The sequence below is a fragment of the Somniosus microcephalus genome, chromosome 16, assembly GCF_052327205.1.
Source record: "Somniosus microcephalus isolate GS21.2 chromosome 16, FLI_Smic_1.0, whole genome shotgun sequence".
NCBI lineage: Eukaryota > Metazoa > Chordata > Chondrichthyes > Squaliformes > Somniosidae > Somniosus > Somniosus microcephalus.
The window spans coordinates 84090919-84109876 of NC_141002.1; the positions used below are offsets into that span (position 1 = coordinate 84090919).

General features: G+C 47.2%; 1 protein-coding gene across 2 annotated transcripts in view; it reads right to left on the reverse strand.

The window, feature by feature from the left end:
* The window catches only part of LOC147106349 (protein NEL-like), a 342986-nt gene that overhangs the window by 14379 nt on the left and 309649 nt on the right, over nt 1-18958 (reverse strand). For both annotated transcript variants that reach the window (XM_086009387.1, XM_086009386.1), the window contains exons 16-17: nt 10404-10544; nt 9630-9823 (exon numbers count right to left, since the gene is read on the reverse strand). In XM_086009387.1, coding sequence (XP_085865513.1) covers nt 9630-9823; nt 10404-10544 — 335 coding nt within the window. The remainder of the gene's footprint in view (nt 1-9629; nt 9824-10403; nt 10545-18958) is intronic.

An 18958-nucleotide genomic window follows, 5' to 3' on the forward strand; every position in this document is an offset into this window, starting at 1 on the left:
GCAGTTAGAAGGGATGAGCACCTTTCTTACAGACTTTTTGAACCGTATATTATTTACCGTTTATTTTTAAAAAACACAATTATAGTTTATTTTTGCTTTACCCCAACCGCTGTCTCCTGCTTTAAGCCAGGAGAACAAAAACATCTGAATCACAAGCTTCTCCAGTCTATTTCAGTGTCTCTCTGTGATAGTCCAACAAGGAATGCACTTCAATGTCACAGCACTGGACTTGCCAGACTTTTCCTTCGCGAAGGGTCCTTAAATGACATCCAGTGCTGTAGCTAACAGGTAAACCGGAAACCGCCACAACTAGCCCAATAGCAATAGGACGGTTTGAATGGCTGTTGACATTGGGTTGGATATCTAAATCTCTACAAGTACAGCTATTTTGCAGGTAACACTTAATAGCGCTTTGAATTCTCTTTCTTTCAATCTATAATTAATTCCCCCCCCCCCGCCCCCCATCAGTTTGTCTACAGTTTGCCTGTTTACCGCTATTCATACTCATTTTGACTGGGGAAATGTAGGTGTGTAGGGTAGAAGGACAATGAAGCGACATGGGCTTCTCCATTAACTATCGACATCTCAATAACAGGAAGTGGGATTTGTGCAGAGCAAGAATTACTACTTTGTGCTAGATTGCTTATGCAAGTCATCCCAACAAAGAGTCTGATCAAGAACTGACAAAACTAGCTGGTGATAACTATCAATCACTTTTCCTTAGGAACACAAGAACAAGAGTAGGCGAGTCAGCACTTTGAGACCATGGCTGATCTGTACCTCAACACCATTTGTCCGCCTTAGCTCCATATCAACAACAACAGATTGCATTTATATAGCATCTTTAACATAAATGTCCCAAGGCACTTCACATGAGCATTATCAAACAAAATTTGATACTGAGCCACATAAGGAGACACAGATGACCAAAAGCTTAGTCAAAGAGGTAGCTTTTAAGGAGCGCCTTACAGGAGGTGACAATGGTAGGGAGGTAGAGAGGCAGATAGATTTAGGGAGGGAATTCCAGAGCTCGGGGCCTAGGCAGCTGAAGGCATGGCCACCAATGGTGGAGCAATTAAAATCAGGGATGCGCAGGAGGCCAGAATTGGAGGAGCGCAGAGATCTCGGAGGCTTGTAGGGCTGGAGGAGGTTACAGAGATAGGGAGGGGCGAGGCCATGGAGGGATTTGAAAACAAGGATGAGAATTTTAAAATGTAGGCGTTGTTGGACCAGGAGCCATGGGGTGCTAGGTCAATGGGACTTGGTGCGGGTTAGGATACGGGCAGCAGAGTTTTGGATGAGCTCAAGTTTATGGAGGGTGGAAGGTGGGAGGCTGACCAGGAGAGCCCTGGAATAGTCACGTCTCGAGGTAACGAAGGCATGGATGAGGGTTTCAGCAGCAAATGAGCTGAGGCAGGGGCGGAGTCAGGGGATGATGTGGAGGTGGAAGCAGGCAGTCTTGGTGATGGAACGGATATGTTTATCTCTGGGTCAAATACAACAGCGCGGTCGCGAGCGGTCTGGTTCAGCCTCAGACTGTCGCCAGTCTGGATATCCCTCGACACTCTTACCTAACAAAAAATTATCGCTCTCACTCTCGAAACTGCCAATATTCCCAGCATCCGCAGCTTTTTGGAGGAGAGAAGTCCAGATTTCTACTACCCTGTGTGTGAAAAAAGTGCTTCCTGAGTTCCCTCCTAATTGGCCTAGCTCTAATTTTAAGATTATGTTCCCTTGTTCTTGATCCCCCCACCACCATCAGAGGAAATAGTTTCTCTGTAACCACCCTATCGAATCCGTTTAAAATTTTAAGCACCTCAATCAGATCAGCCCTCAATCTTCTCACATAGAAAATGGAAAATTATTGCCTGTGGTAGCAGGCTTCTCTGTTCTTTGGACTCTATGTCCTGAATACTTTAAATGTACCAGACATGGTAGGCTAGGTTGCTTGTCTTTTTCTTTCATATACACTAAAAGAATTTAAAAGTAGGAGTTGATCTTTGAAAAATAAGTATAACGCCTGTGTTAGCCTCTTTTTTTCCTCCTTTTGCATAATTCCCATTGAAAATAAAATGCAACCCCCGCAGAGTTTAAACTGTAATCTAAACTGCAGCATTGGGAAACACGACAAACAATGAATGCTGAAGGATTGTTACCAACAAATCAGTTACTCTGTTAAAAGAAGCAAACATTTTTGTTCGAAATAACAACAGAAAATGCTGGAAAAACTCAGCAGGCCAGGCAACATCCGTGGAGAGAAATTAGAGTCGACGTTTCGGGTCAAACCCTTTTTCAAAACTGGAAAGGAAATGAAATAGATCGAAAGGCAGGGCTGGGAGAGAACAAAAGAAGTGAAGAGACATTAAGAGGTATTCAAAACCAGACGAGATGGTGATAGGACTAGTGGAGACAAAAGACGGCTCAGATTAGGTGTGAAATGTTCTGGCAGAATGAGAGACAGCTGCCATGTGGGAGAGAGAAAGAAAAGGAAAGGGGGGGGGAGGGAAAAACCAAAACAAAGGGGTGGAGAAAAAATATAAATAAAAATGTAATAGGGGCCGAGGTTATGATCTGAAATTGTTGAACTCGATATTGAGTCCGGAAGGCTGTATAGTGCCTAATCGGAAGATGAGGTGCTGTTCCTCGAGTTTACGTTGAGCTTCCGTGGAACAATGCAAGAGGCCGCGGACGGTGAGGTGCGAGTGGGAATGGAGCGGTGAATTAAAATGACAGGCGACGGTGGTACAAGCATTTTTGTTCTTTTGTAATTAGATTATAACATATGCTGAATGCATAATCTTCCACCAGTCTGTGATTAATAGTAAGAGTGTTAAAACTCTTTCAAACACATGGCAAAATGAACTCAGTCAATAAGTTGCAATATGTTGTTTTCATGACACCAGTCATTAGACTGTTAATTACATCAATTCGCAGCTCACTGGCACAACATTCATGGTGAAACCTACCATGCTAGACATTTTTACAAGTATTTTAGATATATATTATGCAAACCGAATGCTGGGTTTCTGCTGCCATTTCAGAAAATCCTCCAGCTTCACGTGTGTGGCAGTGTCGTGGTTATGGTCCTGGGCGAGCAACCCAGAGGTTGTGGATTCATAACCCCACACTTTGTGAAGCTGAATTTGATCATTTGTGGGCTGGCACCAGGGAAATTTGACCATGAAAGCTGTCAGATTGTTCTAAAGCCCAACTGGCTCACTGATATCCTGACCTAGTCTGACCTATATGTGACTCTTGTCCCACAATACATAGTTGACTCTATGTGGCTGGAGGGGTTGGATTGTGAGGACAGGTTGCAAAGACTGGGCTTGCATTCCCTTGAGTCTGGAAGATTAAGGGTGATATGATTGAGGTGCTTAAGACGATTAAAGGAGTTGACAGGGTCGATAGAGAGACACTATTTCCTCTGGTGGGAGAGGCCAGAACAAGGGAGCATGGCCTTAAAAGGAGGGCTAAGCCGTTTAGGGGTGATGTCAGGAAGTACTTCTCCACACAAAGGGTCATCTGGAACTCTCTTCTCCAAAAAGCTGTTGAGGCTGGGCGTCAATTAAAATTTTAAAACAGAGATTGGTAGATTTTTGTTAGGCAAGGGTATTAAGGGTTACAGAACCAAAGCTGATAGATGGAGTTAAAATACAAATCAGCCAATATCTGATTGAATAGCGGAGCAGGTTTGAGGGGCTGAATGACCTACTCCTGTTCTCTTCCTGGTCCCGTGCCATTACCTCTGGAGTCCCCCAAGGATTTATCCTTGGCCCCATCCTATTTCTCATCTACAGGCTGCCCCTCTGTGACATCATCCGAAAACACATAGAAACATAGAAGATAGAAGCAGGAGTAGACCATTCGGCCCCTCGAGCCTGCTCCGCCATTCAATGCGATCATGGCTGATCATCCAAACTCAGTACCCTGTCCCTGCCGTCTCCCCATATCCCTTGATCCCTTTAGCCTTAAGAAATATATCTAACTCCTTCTTGAATATATTTAATGAATTGGCCTCAACTGCCTTCTATGGTAGAGAATTCCACAGGCTCACCACTCTCTGGGTGAAGAAATTCCTCCTCATCTCAGTCCTAAATGGCTTACCCCTTATCCTTAGACTGTGACCCCTGGTTCTGGACTCCCCGGCCATCGGGAACATCCTTCCTGCATCTAGTCTGTCTAGTCCTGTTAGAATTTTATAAGTTTCTATGAGATCCCCTCTTATTCTTCTAAACACCAGCGAGTATAAGCCCAATCGACCCAATCTCTCCTCATACGTCATTCCTGCCATCCCAGGTATCAGTCTGGTGAATCTTCGTTGCACTCCCTCCATGGCAAGAACATCCTTCCTCAGATAAGGCGACCAAAACTGCACACAATACTCAAGGTGTGGTCTCACCAAGGCCCTGTACAACTGCAGCAAGACATCCTTGTTCCTGTACTCAAACCCTCTCACTACGAAGGCCAACATACCATTTGCCTTCTTAACTGCCTGCTGCACCTGCATGCTTACCTTCAGCGACTGGTGCACAAGGACACCCAGGTCTCGTTGCACTTCCCCTTCTCCCAATCTATTGCTGTTCAGATAATAATCTGCCTTCCTGCTTTTGCCACCAAAGTGAATAACCTCGCACTTATCCACATTATACAGCTGCTGCCATGCTTCTGCCCAATCACCCAACCTGTCCAAATCATACTGGAGTTTCTCGGCATCCTCCTCACAGCACACACGCCCACCCAGCTTTGTGTCGTCTGCAAACTTGGAGATATTACATCTAGTTCCCTCATCTAGATCATTTATATATATTGTGAATAGCTGGGGTCCCAGGACCGATCCCTGCGGTACCCCACTAGTCACTGCCTGCCACTCGGAAAAAGAGCCGTTTATTCCAACTCTTTGCTTCCTGTCTGCCAACCAGGTCTTTATCCAAGTCAGTACCTTGCCCCCAATCCCATGTGCCTTAACTTTACACGCTAATCTCTTATGCGGGACCTTATCGAAAGCCTTCTGACAGTCCAAGTACACCACATGCACTGGTTCTCCCTTATCTATTCTACCAGTTACATCCTCAAAAAATTCCAGTAGATTACACAACGTCAGGTTCCACATGTATGCTGACAACATCCAGCTCTACCGCTGACGGCATCCAGCTCTACCTCTCTCGACCCCTCCTTTACCACCGATTTGTCACGCTGACTGTCTGACATCCAGTATTGGATGAGCAGAAATTTCCTCAAATTAAATATTGGGAAGACCGAAGCTGTTGTCTTCGGTCCCCACCACAAACTCCATTCCCTAGCCACTGACTCTATCCCTCTCCCTGGCCACTGTCTGAGGCTGAAACAGACCATACGCAACCTTGGCATCCTATTTGACCCTGAGCTGAGCTTCCGACCCCATATCCTCTCCATCACCCAGACTACCTAATGCCAACTCCATAACATCACCCGTATCCACCCCGCCTGTGCTCATCTGCTGCTGGAACCCTCATTCTTGCCTTTGTTACCTTTAGACTTTCTATTCCAATGGACTCCTGGCTGGTCTGCACCTTGCACCCTTCATAGACTGGAGCTCATCCAAAACTCTGCTTCCAGCATCCTAACTTGCACCAAGTGCCGTTCACTCATCAGCCCTACAACCCCCCGAGATCTCTGCACTCCTCCAATTCTGGACTGTTGCGCATCCCCATTTTTATTGCTCCACCATTGGAGGCCATGACTTCAGCTGCATAGGCCCTAAATTCTGTAAATCCTTCCCTAAATCTCTCCACATCACTACCCCTCTCTCCTTTTAGACACTCTTTAAAACCTATCTTTCTGACCAAGCTTTTGGTCGCCTGTCCTAATATTTTCCTGACACACAGACACATAAGGAATGAGAAGCCTGAACACAGAGGGAGAGCAAATGGGAAGGGGAACATGTAGTGGAGGCAGTGACACAAATAATCTTGATCTTGCTGATAAAGAAATACATTAGCTCCTTGCATTTGGTGGAAGAAGTGGGGGAAAGAGTTTAATGAGAGGTTAGCACAGAGAAAGCTCAGAAGAGTGTGAGCAGAGTTCAGACAAAGAGAAGCTCAGAGAAAGAGACAGAAAGTTCAGATAGAAGGAATTTCATACAGAGAGGAAGGTTTTATAGAGAGAGAGAAATGTTAAGATAGCGATAGAAGCTCTCTGAGCGTTTCTGTTTGAACTTTGCTCTTGCTCTTCTGAGCTCTCCGTGTTAACTTTTCTCATCTCCTCTTCTCTCTACCTGATTTTTTGCTTTCTGAACTTCTCTCTCTTTCTGAATCTCCTTCTCTCTCTAAACTTTTTATTCTCTCTCTCTCTCTCTACTGGGAGAGGGCACTGAGATCAGTTTCAATGCCTATCCAGCTTGGCACAGAGTGTGACAAACTGGGATGAGCTCAAAGGAGTGACAGATGCAGCAGCGCTGTGCCACCAGTTGCCTCTTGGCCTACTTTCCTCCCAAAGAAATGCACTGCAGCAACTCGCCAAGGCTTCTTCGGCAGCACCTCCCAAACCCGCGATCTCTTCCACCTAGAAGGACAAGGGCAGCAGGCGCATGGGAACACCATCACTTCCAAGTTCCCCTCCAAGTCACACACCATCCTGACTTGTTAGTATATTGCCGATCCTTCATCGTCGCTGGGTCAAAATCCTGGAACTCCCTCCCTAACAGAGGGAGTACCTTCACCACACGGACTGCAGCGGTTCAAGAAGGCGGCTCCCCACCACCTTCTCAAGGGCAATTAGGGATGGGCAATAAATGCTGGCCTTGCCAGCAACGCCCAAATCTCATAAAAACTAATAAAAAAAAACACAAACCAGGAAAACAAGTCCAAGAGAGGAGAAGCACCTCAGGCTTTCCCCAATTTATATTCTATTTAAAAAGGACAAACACGATAGGAGGAAACTGATGGCAATCAGTTCGCACCCCATCCTCCTCGCCAGAATATATTCTCTCTCACTGGCTGAAATCATTGTTTTCCTTGCTCGACTCTGGGCAAATTTTATCCTCCTCTCTTGCTGGCCTTTGGCTGAACTTCCCTGTTGCTCTGTCACGATGCTGTCAAAATCTAGATCCATACTGCTCCATGATGCTCGTTGCCATGGTTTTACCTGTTTGAATTCCACCAATAAATCTTAAATCCACCAACATCAGCACAAAGATCAGCTCTTAAACTTCAAGGAGCACGAAATTCAAACAAGTAAAACCAGTGCAACAAGGAGCATGAAGAAACCAGGATGGTGGGACAGGAAGATAAATTCACATTTTTAATTTACAAATTCACAAAAACAAATGTAAATTCGTGCTAGGATGTCCACCCATGTGTATAGTGTTACAATACTGCAGGCACAGCAAAAAAGACAAGCACAGCACCAATAACTTAAATTCAATTCAATCTTTCTTAGGCTGTAAGAGTGATTTATTCCAGTCATGAAGAGATTGATGTTCGTGGACAGTGCAATGAGGTGATGCCTCACATAAAGCTTTCTGGCGGTTAATCAGGGGAATGGATAATTGGACATGGATAATGGAGATGTTCCACTGTATTGTAACTATCGGGGAAATCAATGAGACCTGGCAGTGGAAGCACTAAAATAAAAATAGAAAATGCTGGAAATACTCAGCAGGCCAGGCAGCATCTGTGGAGAGAGAAACAGAGTTAACGTTTCAGGTCGATGACCTTTCATCAGAACTGGTCAGAAGTGGAAGCACTGGGCTGTTTACAAACATGGAAGTGGAGTTAGGAAGTCATCCCTCTCTGTTGAGAGGAAGGGAAGCTATCCTCCCACAACTGTGACATTTTCTCCCCAAGACATTTATTTAACAGCAATGAATTTTTACATACACTTATTTTATAGCCACTTGTGAAAAAGTATTGCATTATATCCATGCATCGGTCCTCAGTGAGGAGCTTGTCTGTAATGACAGTATAATTTCTAGTTCCTAGCTACATTCCATTAGTGAAATATTACATTTATCTGATAACCCACTTGTGACAAACATTCTTCTATTTTCCACTTTCTTAATAACTTTAACCTTTCATTCCTGGTATCATTCTAGTGAATCTTCACTGTATCCTTTCCATGACTCTAATACTCTTAAAATAGGGTGCCTGAAAATTTGCACAATGCTTCAACTGTTGCCGAACTAATGTCTTGCACAAATTCAATATATTTCCTTGCTTTCCTATTCAATGTCCCACTGTATAAAACCCAGTATCCCATTTACCTTTATTATGCACTCCCACCTGTAAAGATCTCTGGGGCCTAAATTCAACATCATTGCCCCTGTTTTACAGGTAGAGAATGGGCGCAACAATGACGAATTTAGCAGAGCGATGGCCCACGCCCAATTTGCACGGGCATTTGGGCTGCTGCTAAACTTTTCAGGACCTTTTTTTTAAAGACAGGCTTGGCGCCAGCCTGTAGTGCACGCAGGCCTCGTTTCAATATTGAAAGGAGGGGTCCTGCGCCCATTTTCAGTAAATTCCTGCGCAAACTCTGACTAGTTTTTCAGGCTCTGCAGCAGCCTAACATGTGGCCCTTAAAAGTTTTCTTAACTTACCTTGCCTCCCCCTGCCTCCACATTAATACTGCGGGCCGCTGCCGACCTGCGCTTGCTCCCCTCCCGTTTGCTTTCCCGCCTGGACTTGGCTGCGGTGTCCGAGTGGGCTGAAATATGCAGGGCCTGGTCTGGCAAGCTTGCACAGGGTGGCCGATTGGCACCCGCAGCTTGCCTAATTTATTCCAATGAGGCCCGGGGACCTCGCTCTTCAGACACACAAATTCAGTGCACCAATCATTCTGCACTTGTTAGCGGGCGCTATCGAATTTAGGCCCATATGTATCTGCATCCCTAGGTCTCTGTTCCACATTTTGTGAAAGATCTTACCATTTAGGTTATAATCCCCTTCACTATTCTTTTTCACCAAAAATGTCTTGGTCCATTTTGAGGGCATATGTGCACCACATTAGCTTGTGTCCAATCCACTGAGTCACTTACTCCACAATTTCTTCTCCAGTGACTCCCTCATAATGACTGTAAACACCTCATAAGCCTCCTCCCTAGTCTCTCCTATCCCTGGGGATGTATTGCTTTTGAATCCTTTTAGGCTGTCTAGGATATCCATCTGATTTATATGGGAGTTATTAATTTTGCCTGGGTTAACTCTGTTTGGGGAGGGCACGCTGCTCGTGATTGGCTATGGTGCACTGCATCACTGACATCAAGGCCAATGAGAGGTCTTGCAATTGATCAGTTCACCTGGGGATACGTGTGGGTTCAGAGAATGATGAGGAAGAGAAAATTCACTGCACTGCCATTGTAATGCCACTTGGCAAACCTCAATTCATTGCACACAGCTGCAGTATAAACACTTCTGATACCTTCCAGGGACTGTGATGGGAGAATGACGGCGATTAGAATCCTTAGCGGTGAGCAGTACAATGACAGGCGAGATTGTGCAAGTGTGAGTTTGTGTGTATGTGTGTATATGTATGTGTGTAAGTTTATGTGTGTAAGTTTATGTGTGTGTGTTGAGGAGACTGACTAAAAAGGAAAACATACTTTACTGACCACAGGACAAACTGACAAAATATTTAAAGCATGAACTCACCTGGCATGAACAGACCGAGCACCTGTCATTTTCCAATACCCAAATCTGTCCGTTGTGTTTTATTTTGCCTTCGTGGACACAGTCCCCAGTACAGTTTTTCCCATGAGGACATCTACAGTCATAACCCCCTTCGAGGTTAAAGCAAACGGTGTCGTTGGTGCAACTGTGTCTCCTGGTCCCACATTCATCAATGTCTGTGAAATGACGCATGTAAACTTTTTTTTTTCCCACAGCACATTCAATTAACATAATGCTTCCTCTGCAGATGACATAAATAATTCTCTCTCATAAAAACTTTCAGACTTAAAATTAATTTACCCCGTAATGTTCAATCCCCTAAGCACTCCAAAGAAACCTGTAATTGATGAACATTCTGAGACAGTGAAATCCTTCACGTTGAATTAATCTTTTTAAGGGCAGCAGTCATTTCCCCTTATTATAATTACACTTTAATGTAATTACAGTTCATTGCAGTACATAAAAAAAAACTGTAAACTGACATCTATCCAACTCATTTAACATTAATAGAATATCCATGCAGCAACGCTTTATTTCTGGTTGTCACATGTCCCTGTATGACTAATTCATCTGCTGAGTTGAATAATTATCTTTTAACAATGAGAATAAAATATAGAAGAGACATGCACCACTGCCAAGGGCTGTCAGACTTTTGTCCATTAAAAAACTTTGCTCAGATTCTTTTAACTTAATTGATGGCGGAAGTTCTCTTGTGAGGACGGGTAAAATTAGAATTTTTTTTAAATAGACACCGACCTTCACATGTCTCCCCATTTGCTGCAAAGAGCCCATTGTCATGGTAGCCGTCCCTGCATTCACAATGGTACCATCCAGGAAGGTTGATGCAATTAGCACGGCTGTCACATTGAACAAAGCCCTCCGCACATTCATCAATGTCTTTACAGGGCCGAAAAGGAAAACATAATAAAACACTGTCACTCGAAGTTTTACACACTGAATATCCAATGCAATCACACACCAAAATCTGTAGCCAGAGCCAAATTAAAGGACAGCATGTTATGTAATCAACTTGCAGGCTATCCTTAAAACTGCAAGTTTAATTTCTCACCATACACTGTACGTATATAATGCACATATACGCTCAAACTAACCTAAAGAAAGTTAGCCTGCACATCTAAAATTTTAAATTCTTTAAAAAAATTTAATTACTATGGATTTTACTATTTCTTTTTAATAATTCATTCCAGGCATCCTACCATCTGGAAGACGCTACAGATGCATTCGCACCCGAACGACCAGATTTAGGAACAGCTTCTTTCCCAGGGCTGTCATCCTACTGAACTCCACAAATAAACACTAAAGCCTGCACATCTGCCGATGCACTTTATTATGGTCATATTTATGCTAATATATATGTACAAATGTATGTTGAAATGTTAAGTGTCCTAATTCAAATTGTACACTCTTGGGAGCCGCAAGCCTACATTTCGTTGTACTGCACTTGTGCACTAACAATGACAATAAAAGTTGATTTGATTTGATTGATTTGATATTTCATCGAATTTTACAGAAGGAGGCCATTCGGGCCATCGTACCTGTACAGACTCTTGCTTTTCTTGGGATTTCAGCCCCAAATAGGGCCACTTTCCTTTGCACCTCCTGCAATATGATCTAAAAATCTGGTTGCCACCCATGACTCCCCTGTGCCAATGTGGCCACTAGTCCATTTTCCTGCCATCGCACTCTCCAGTTTTTTTTTATGGCGAACTGTTGGCTTCCCCAGCCAAGTGTGCTCCAGCTCTTGGCAAGGTTTCCCCCCATGTGAATGGCTCATTCACATTGTGGGGGTAGTTAAGACTCCCGTTTCAAAATCTGATGTGTCCACCCCCCTGGCCAGCTGGCGAAGATGAGTCTCCACCATGGGCCAGCACAACTCCAGTTTAGCTTGACTCACAGAATCAGGAGTATAGTCCTGTGCTCATTTAATGGATTGAGTGAGAGCCCCAGATTGTTTCTTCTATATCAGAAGCTTGCCATTCTATACACCCATCAGTTTGGATTACAGCCTGTCTGGCAATCAGGTCTGCAAAATTTATAAGTCAGAAAACTAGTGCTCATTCAATTGGCATTTACTGATATGCAAGTGTAGATTATGCAAATTGAATAATGAAATAATTAAATGTAAGAGTAAATACGTGCTGCGTATCAGAAAATATCAAATGTGCTGTCTGCAATTTTCATTAAATCTGGCAATAGGGCCTTGCAAAACTTTTCTGCTGTGTGTGTCTCTGGATTACACTTACTCTTCATCAACACTAACAAGAAAGTGTTCCAGTAACATTTTTTGTGGCAATATGAAATCTCTAGTCCAAATAAAAGTTTTTGAATCCAATTGCCATTACTATAAGCACAAAATCTATAAACTTAAAATTGCCAACCACATGATGCTCACATTTAAGTTTTAAAAATATAACACCGGAAAGATAAAATGAGCGATACAGTGGGTCATGGCAATGAGAAATGTGTTGTGTATGTACCTTTAAGGGAATAACTGGTCTCAGACTGCAGTACCGGCAGTGACCACCCCTGTATAAAAGGCCCTAGCAGGCTTCTGTAGTTTCAGTTTCCAGGTTGTCACCATTCAGTAAAGACTTGTTATAATCAACTCCTGCAGTCCGTGTCTCAGTTATACACGGACATAATATTGGCGACGAGTAAGAAACGAACTTACCTGCAACTCGGCAGCACCTCAGACGACGTTATTGAAGGTCGAAGCCAGAAGAAAGAAAAAAAAAATAATCCAAAGAAACTCGAGGAACGGGCGTCGACCGTGGGCAACTGCCCTCCAAATCATCAAATTGAAAAGTGCAGGAGAGACTGTCGAGAGCCAGGCTTGGTTCTCCAGTCTGTGGTTTCCCAGCTAATCGGGCTGGTGGCAGGTAGTGCACTGATCCTTCCTGGGCTGCGGCGGGCTAGAGCTCGATCGGGTGGCTCTGCAAACGGGGCCGGGCAGCGAGTCGGGAAGCAAAGAGAGAGAGAGGGTGGAGCACACAGGGCGCGGCCGGTGCTTCGAATCCGGGCAGCGTTCGGACCTAAGAAGAGGGAGGGAAGTGTCCCAGAGGGTCCGCTCCACGACGGGAACGGTTCTTCAATTAACGGAGCAAATATTGAAGCGCGATAGAAAAATAAAAATACCGCGGAGAGCGGCGTTGGCAGCAGCGATCGGGGAGGCGCGAAGACCATAGGGCGTCACCATTACAGGATAGTAAAATAAATATAATCGCCAGCAACAGCGTTGGCGGCGGTGGCGGGAAAGCGCGGGAGGCGCCATCTTAACTCGGCGGGGAAGAAGGAAAAGCGCGGGAGGCGCCATTTTGATCCATCGGGAATGAAGGCAAAGTGCGGGAGGCACCATCTTAGATTTTCAAGATGCCAAAGACTGGCAATATCACTGCCTTCGATAATGCAATAGAAGACTGGACCACGTATGTGGAAAGAGTCGAGGTATATTGCGAGGCAAACGAAATAGCCGATGAGAAAAAGGCATCGGTATTGCTAAATTTAATGGGCGCAAGAACGTACGGCCTATTGCGGGACCTGATTACTCCAGCCAAACCGAAGGCGAAGAGTTTTAACGAAATTGTTGCTATCCTACAGGAACACCTAAATCCTACACCGCTGCTGATAGCAGAAAGATTTAAATTCCACAGGAGAACTCAGCATAAAAATGAGAGCAATGCTGATTACCTTACGGAACTACGCAAGCTATCAAAGCACTGCCAGTTCGGAGCAGGACTGGCAGATACCTTACGGGACAAATTTGTCTGTGGACTCCTGATTGAAGGAACCCAGACGAGGTTACTCTCAGAGAAAGAGCTGACGCTAGATAAGGCTTTCAGCGTGGCAGTATCGTACGAAGCAGCAGCAAGGGGAGCTGTGGAAATACAACAGAAACCACAGGAATACGCACCCACGAAATGACACGGGGATTTGCAAAATGTTATCGCTGCGGCAGAACAAACCATGACCAGAAGGACTGCTGGTCCAAGGACAAAATATGCAGGCAATGCGGAAAGATGGGACACATTGCACGAGTTTGCAGGTCTGGGAAGAAGACCAACGACAACAAAAAGGCTACTAAGGAACCGTACAGGAAAGTACAAAAGATGACGGACGGTAGTTCCGAAGACCAGATGAGCGATAGTGAATCCGGGAACAAGAGACTAAGCTGTCTCAAACTTCATAACGTAATCGCAAAAGAGGATCACTGAACCATTTGGGTCACCCTCACGATAGCAGGGTCCCAAGTCAAAATGGAATTGGATACAGGATCAGCTCTAACCGTCATGAATCGACGAGACTACGAGCGGCTATTCTCACACATATCCTTGAGAGAGACATCCAATGTCTTGAGGACATATACGGGGCAAAAAGTATACCCCAGAGGAAAAATAAGGGTGCCTGTCAAATACAACGGCAAGAAAATACGGAAATTGTATCTGTACATTCTGCAAGATGGTGGACCACTGTTATTGGGACGTGAATGGATCAGAAAAATAAGTTTAGACTGGCACTCCATTCAGGCACTGACGGTGGCTGGTAAAAAGGATGAAGACGTCACTCCTGGACGATTGTCAACAATCTTAGCTGACGCCAAAGAGGTATTTCAGCAAGAACTGGGCACTCTTAAAGGCGTAACCGCCTTGATAAAAATAGAGGAGAATGCAATTCCCAAGTTTTTCAAAGCAAGACCGGTACCATATGCAATTCGCCCAGCCATCGAGGCAGAGCTGGAGAATCTGGAGAATGCAGGCGTGTTATCTAAGGTAGACTGGAGCGAGTGGGCGACACCCATCATTCCTGTCATGAAGAAAACGTTAAACAATAAGTCTGAGGAGCCAAGGAAGGTTCGCAACTGTGGGGACTTCAAGGTGACGGTGAACCCAGTCCTTCACACAGTACAATATCCTCTTCCAAAGATAGAAGATATCTTCGCCTCACTATCTGGAGGGAAGCGTTTTACAAAAATTGACCTAGCACAAGCATATTTGCAGATGGAGGTTGAAGAATCCTCTAGGAAGTATCTCACGATAAACACTCACAAAGGTCTTTACCAGTATAATCGACTGGTATTCGGTGTAGCATCAGCTCCGGCGATATGGCAAAGAGCGATGGAAAAAGTCCTGCAAGGGATTCCGGGGACTCAGTGTTACTTGTGATGTGCCTCAATAATTCCGAGACTCGAAGGTAGCAGAACAAAACAAGGCTTTTATTAACTTAGAACGAAACACGTAAGCGAGAGAGATGTCGTCCTTCTGGAGGCTGTGGCTAGACTGAAGCTAGCTTACAAACGGGGCCAGGTATGGGCGGAGCCCTACACACAGCACATTCCAGTATACAATACAGCACATTCCAGTACACAATACAATGAGGTCTGGGGAAGGGAAATGACACTGAAACCGATCTCAGTCACAGGCAGTGATGAATGTAAATATTTCATCACATTCACCCCTTCTATAGATTTAGTCTGTTCGGGGGTTTGATAGTCCTCTGCGACCGACGTGGCTGTTGCGGTGCCGCGGGTGTCGGCTGGGTGTCCCCGGTAGCCTCCTGGGTCTCTGCCGGGGGTGCCGCCAGGGTTGTTGAAGGGGTAGTTGGTGGGGGTGCCGTTGGTCGGTGTTCTTCCGGGGGTGATGAAAGAGTAGTGGGTGGGTAAGAGTTGCTGTGATCGTCGTTGCCGCTATTGCCGTGGTTGTTGTCGATGCCGGCTGGGGCGACGTCTTTTATGGACACGGTGTCCTCCCTTCCGTCGGCGTGCCGGACATATGCGTATTGGGGGTTGGCGTGGAGTAGGTGTACTGGCTCCACGAGAGGGTCCGTCTTGTGGCCCCTCACATGCCTTCGCACGAGTACCGGACCTGGGGTGGAGAGCCATGACGGCATGGATACGCCTGAGGTGGATTTCCGGGGAAAGACAAACATTCGTTCATGAGGCGTGGTATTAGTGGCCGTACACAATAGCGACCGTATCGAATGGAGCACATCCGAGAGGACTTCCTGCCAGCGGGAGATAGGGAGGCCCTTGGTCCTTAGAGCTAGAGTGACTGCTTTCCATACTGTCCCGTTCTCTCGCTCCACTTGGCCGTTACCCCGGGGGTTGTAGCTGGTGGTACGGTTCGTGGCGATCCCCCTGGACAGCATGTACTGGCGTAGCTCTTCACTCATGAAGGACGCCCCCCTATCCGTATGGATGTAGCTCGGCATACCGAACAGGCAGAACAGGCTGTTGAGGCATTTAATGACCGTGGCGCTGGTCATGTCTGGGCAGGGGAAGGCGAATGGGAACCGGGAGTATTCGTCCACAATGTTCAGGAAGTAAACATTGCGGTCGACGGATGGGAGGGGGCCCTTGAAATCTAAGCTGAGCCGCTCAAAGGGCCGTGTTGCTTTGATTAAGTGGGCTCTATCTGGGCGGTAGAACCGAGGCTTGCACTCAGCGCAAGTGCGGCAGTTCCTGGTCAGGGACCGAACTTCCTCAATCGAGTAGGGTAAGTTACGGGACTTTATGAAGTGGAACAGCCGCGTGACCCCTGGGTGGCAGAGGTCGTTGTGGAGGGTCTGTAGCCGATCCCCGGTGGCGCTGGCACACATCCCTCGTGAGAGGGCATCAGGGGATTCGTTAAGGGCCCCTGGCCGGTAAATGATGTCGTACTCGAAGGTGGAGAGCTCGATCAGCCACCTAAGAATCTTATCATTTTTAATCTTCCCCCTCTGTTTATTATTGAACATAAACGCTACCGACCGCTGGTCGGTAAGTAGGGTGAAGCGTTTGCCGGCTAGGTAGTGGCGCCAGTGGCGCACTGCCTCCACGATGGCTTGGGCCTCCTTTTCCACGGAGGAGTGTCTGATCTCGGGCCCTTGGAGGGTCCTCGAGAAGAAAGCTACGGGCCGCCCCGCCTGGTTGAGGGTGGCCGCCAAGGCGAAGTCAGACGCATCACTTTCCACTTGAAATGGAGTGTTCTCGTCCACTGCCTGTAGCGTGGCCCGCTCAATATCCTGCTTAATGCTTTTGAAGGCGGCGTGGGCCTCAGCAGAGAGCGGGAAAGAGGATGCTTTCAAGAGGGGGCGGGCTTTGTCGGAGTAGTTGGGGACCCATTGGGAATAATAAGAAAATAACCCCAGGCACCTTTTCAGGGCTTTGGGAGTGTTGGGCAGGGGCAGCTCCCGTAGGGGGCGCAATCGGTCGGGGTCTGGTCCGATTTCCCCATTCTCCACCACGCTGCCTAGTATGCAGAGGCGCGTGGTGTTGTAAACGCACTTGTCCTCGTTGTAGGTGAGGTTGAGTTTTTGTGCGGTTTCCAGGAACCTCTCGAGGTTCGAGTCGTGATCCTGCTGGTTGTGACCGCAGATGGTGACGTTGTCGAGGTAGGGGAAGGTTGCCTGCAAGTGGTGGTCATCGACCATGCGGTCCATCTCCCTCTGGGAGACCGAGACCCCATTCGTCACCCCAAAGGGGACTCTGAGGAATTGGTAAAGGCGTCCGTTCGCCTCGAAGGCGGTGTACGGGCGGTCCTCTGGTCTGATAGGGAGCTGGTGGTACGCTGACTTGAGGTCGATGGTGGAGAACACCCGGTATTGGGCGATTTGGTTCACCATTTCTGATATGCGGGGTAGCGGGTAGGCGTCTAGTAGGGTGTACCTGTTGATCGTTTGACTATAGTCGATCACCATCCGTTTCTTCTCGCTACCCCTTACCACTACCACTTGGGCGCGCCACGGGCTGTTGCTGCGTTCAATAATGCGCTCTTTCAGGAGCCTGTCTACCTCGGTCGCGATAAACCGCCTGTCCTCCCAGCTGTACCTCCTGCTTTTGGTCGCTATTGGCCGGCAGTTAGGGGTAAGGTTCGCGAATAGCGAAGGCGGCTTTACCTTCAGGGTAGCCAGACCGCACACTGTGAGGGGCGGCTGGGACCCACCGTACTTGAGCGTGATGCTTTGGTGGTTGCACTGGAAATCCAGGCCCAAGATCACGCTCGCACATAGGTTCTTCATGATTAATACTTTAAAATTATCATATACAGTTCCGTTAACGCACAATTGTACCGTGCAGTAACCCAGAATGGTCGATGTCTGGGTTTTGTCAGCCATAGAGATGGTACCCTGAGTAGGGACCACCTTTAGGGAGAGTTGTTGTGCCAGTTCTGGGTGGATAAAGCTCTCCGTGCTTCCACTGTCAATTAAGCATTTAACCCGGCACCCGTTTACCTCGATGTCCACCATTGATCTGGATAGCGGGTGCGGCCTGGTCTGGTCCACTGTGACCGATGCCACTGTAGGGCCCTGATCGATACAAGATGGCGTCCACGCTGTCTGCTCACAAGATGGCAGACCCCACAAGGTCGGGCAAGATGGCGTCCAAGATGGCCGCTCCCACAGCGCACACGCGGCGGTGGCGGGTTTTCCGGCGGTTGGTTTTCCGGCGGGGTTCCCTCTGCACACCTTCCCGAAGTGCCCCTTCTTACCGCACTTAAAGCAGGTGGTGCCTTTCGCCGGGCACAGGTTTCTGGTGTGCTTTGGCTGCCCGCAGAAGTAGCAGTTGGGTCCCTGACGTGTCGCGGCTGTCGTAGGGCTTCTGGGGGGAGAGCGGGGCCCAGCCGGTGTCGGGCTGTCGGGCGGGGAAGATGCCTTCCAAGATGGCGGCGCCCTCGGTGCACACGTGGCGGCGTGGACGGCGCGGGCTGAAGAGTAGGCGTCCGAGTTTCTCTGGGCCACATCCAGGGATCGCGCGGTGTCCGCAGCCTGTTTCAGGTCCAACCCCGTTTTTTCCAGCAGTCTTTGCCGGATGTAAGTGGAGCTGAGGCCTGTGATGAAGGCATCGCGAACAAGCTCGTCAGTGTACACTGCGGCTTTTACATCTCGGCACTTGCAGTCCTTGCCAAGCATTTTCAGGGTGCTTAGGAACTCCTCCACCGATTCCCCAGGTCGCTGTGCGCGGGTGGCGAGCAGGTGCCTAGCATACACCTCATTCGTAGGCTGCTGGTAATGCGCCTTTAAGATGTCGCAGGCGGCCAGGTACGTCTCGGCGTCTTGGATGAGGGGGTAAACCCGGTGGCTTACCCAATTCCGCAGAATTCCGAGTCTCATCCTTGCAGCGTCCGTAGCGTCTTTGACGGCTGCGGAATTGTCCAGGAAGAATTCCATACACTCAAACCAGTGTCCGAAGCGTGCTGATGCGTCCGGAGCATGTTGATCCAAATCCAAACGTTCGGGTTTCAGGAGTTGATCCATAGTGTTGAAAATAAGTTAATAAAATTGATGTGCCTCAATAATTCCGAGACTCGAAGGTAGCA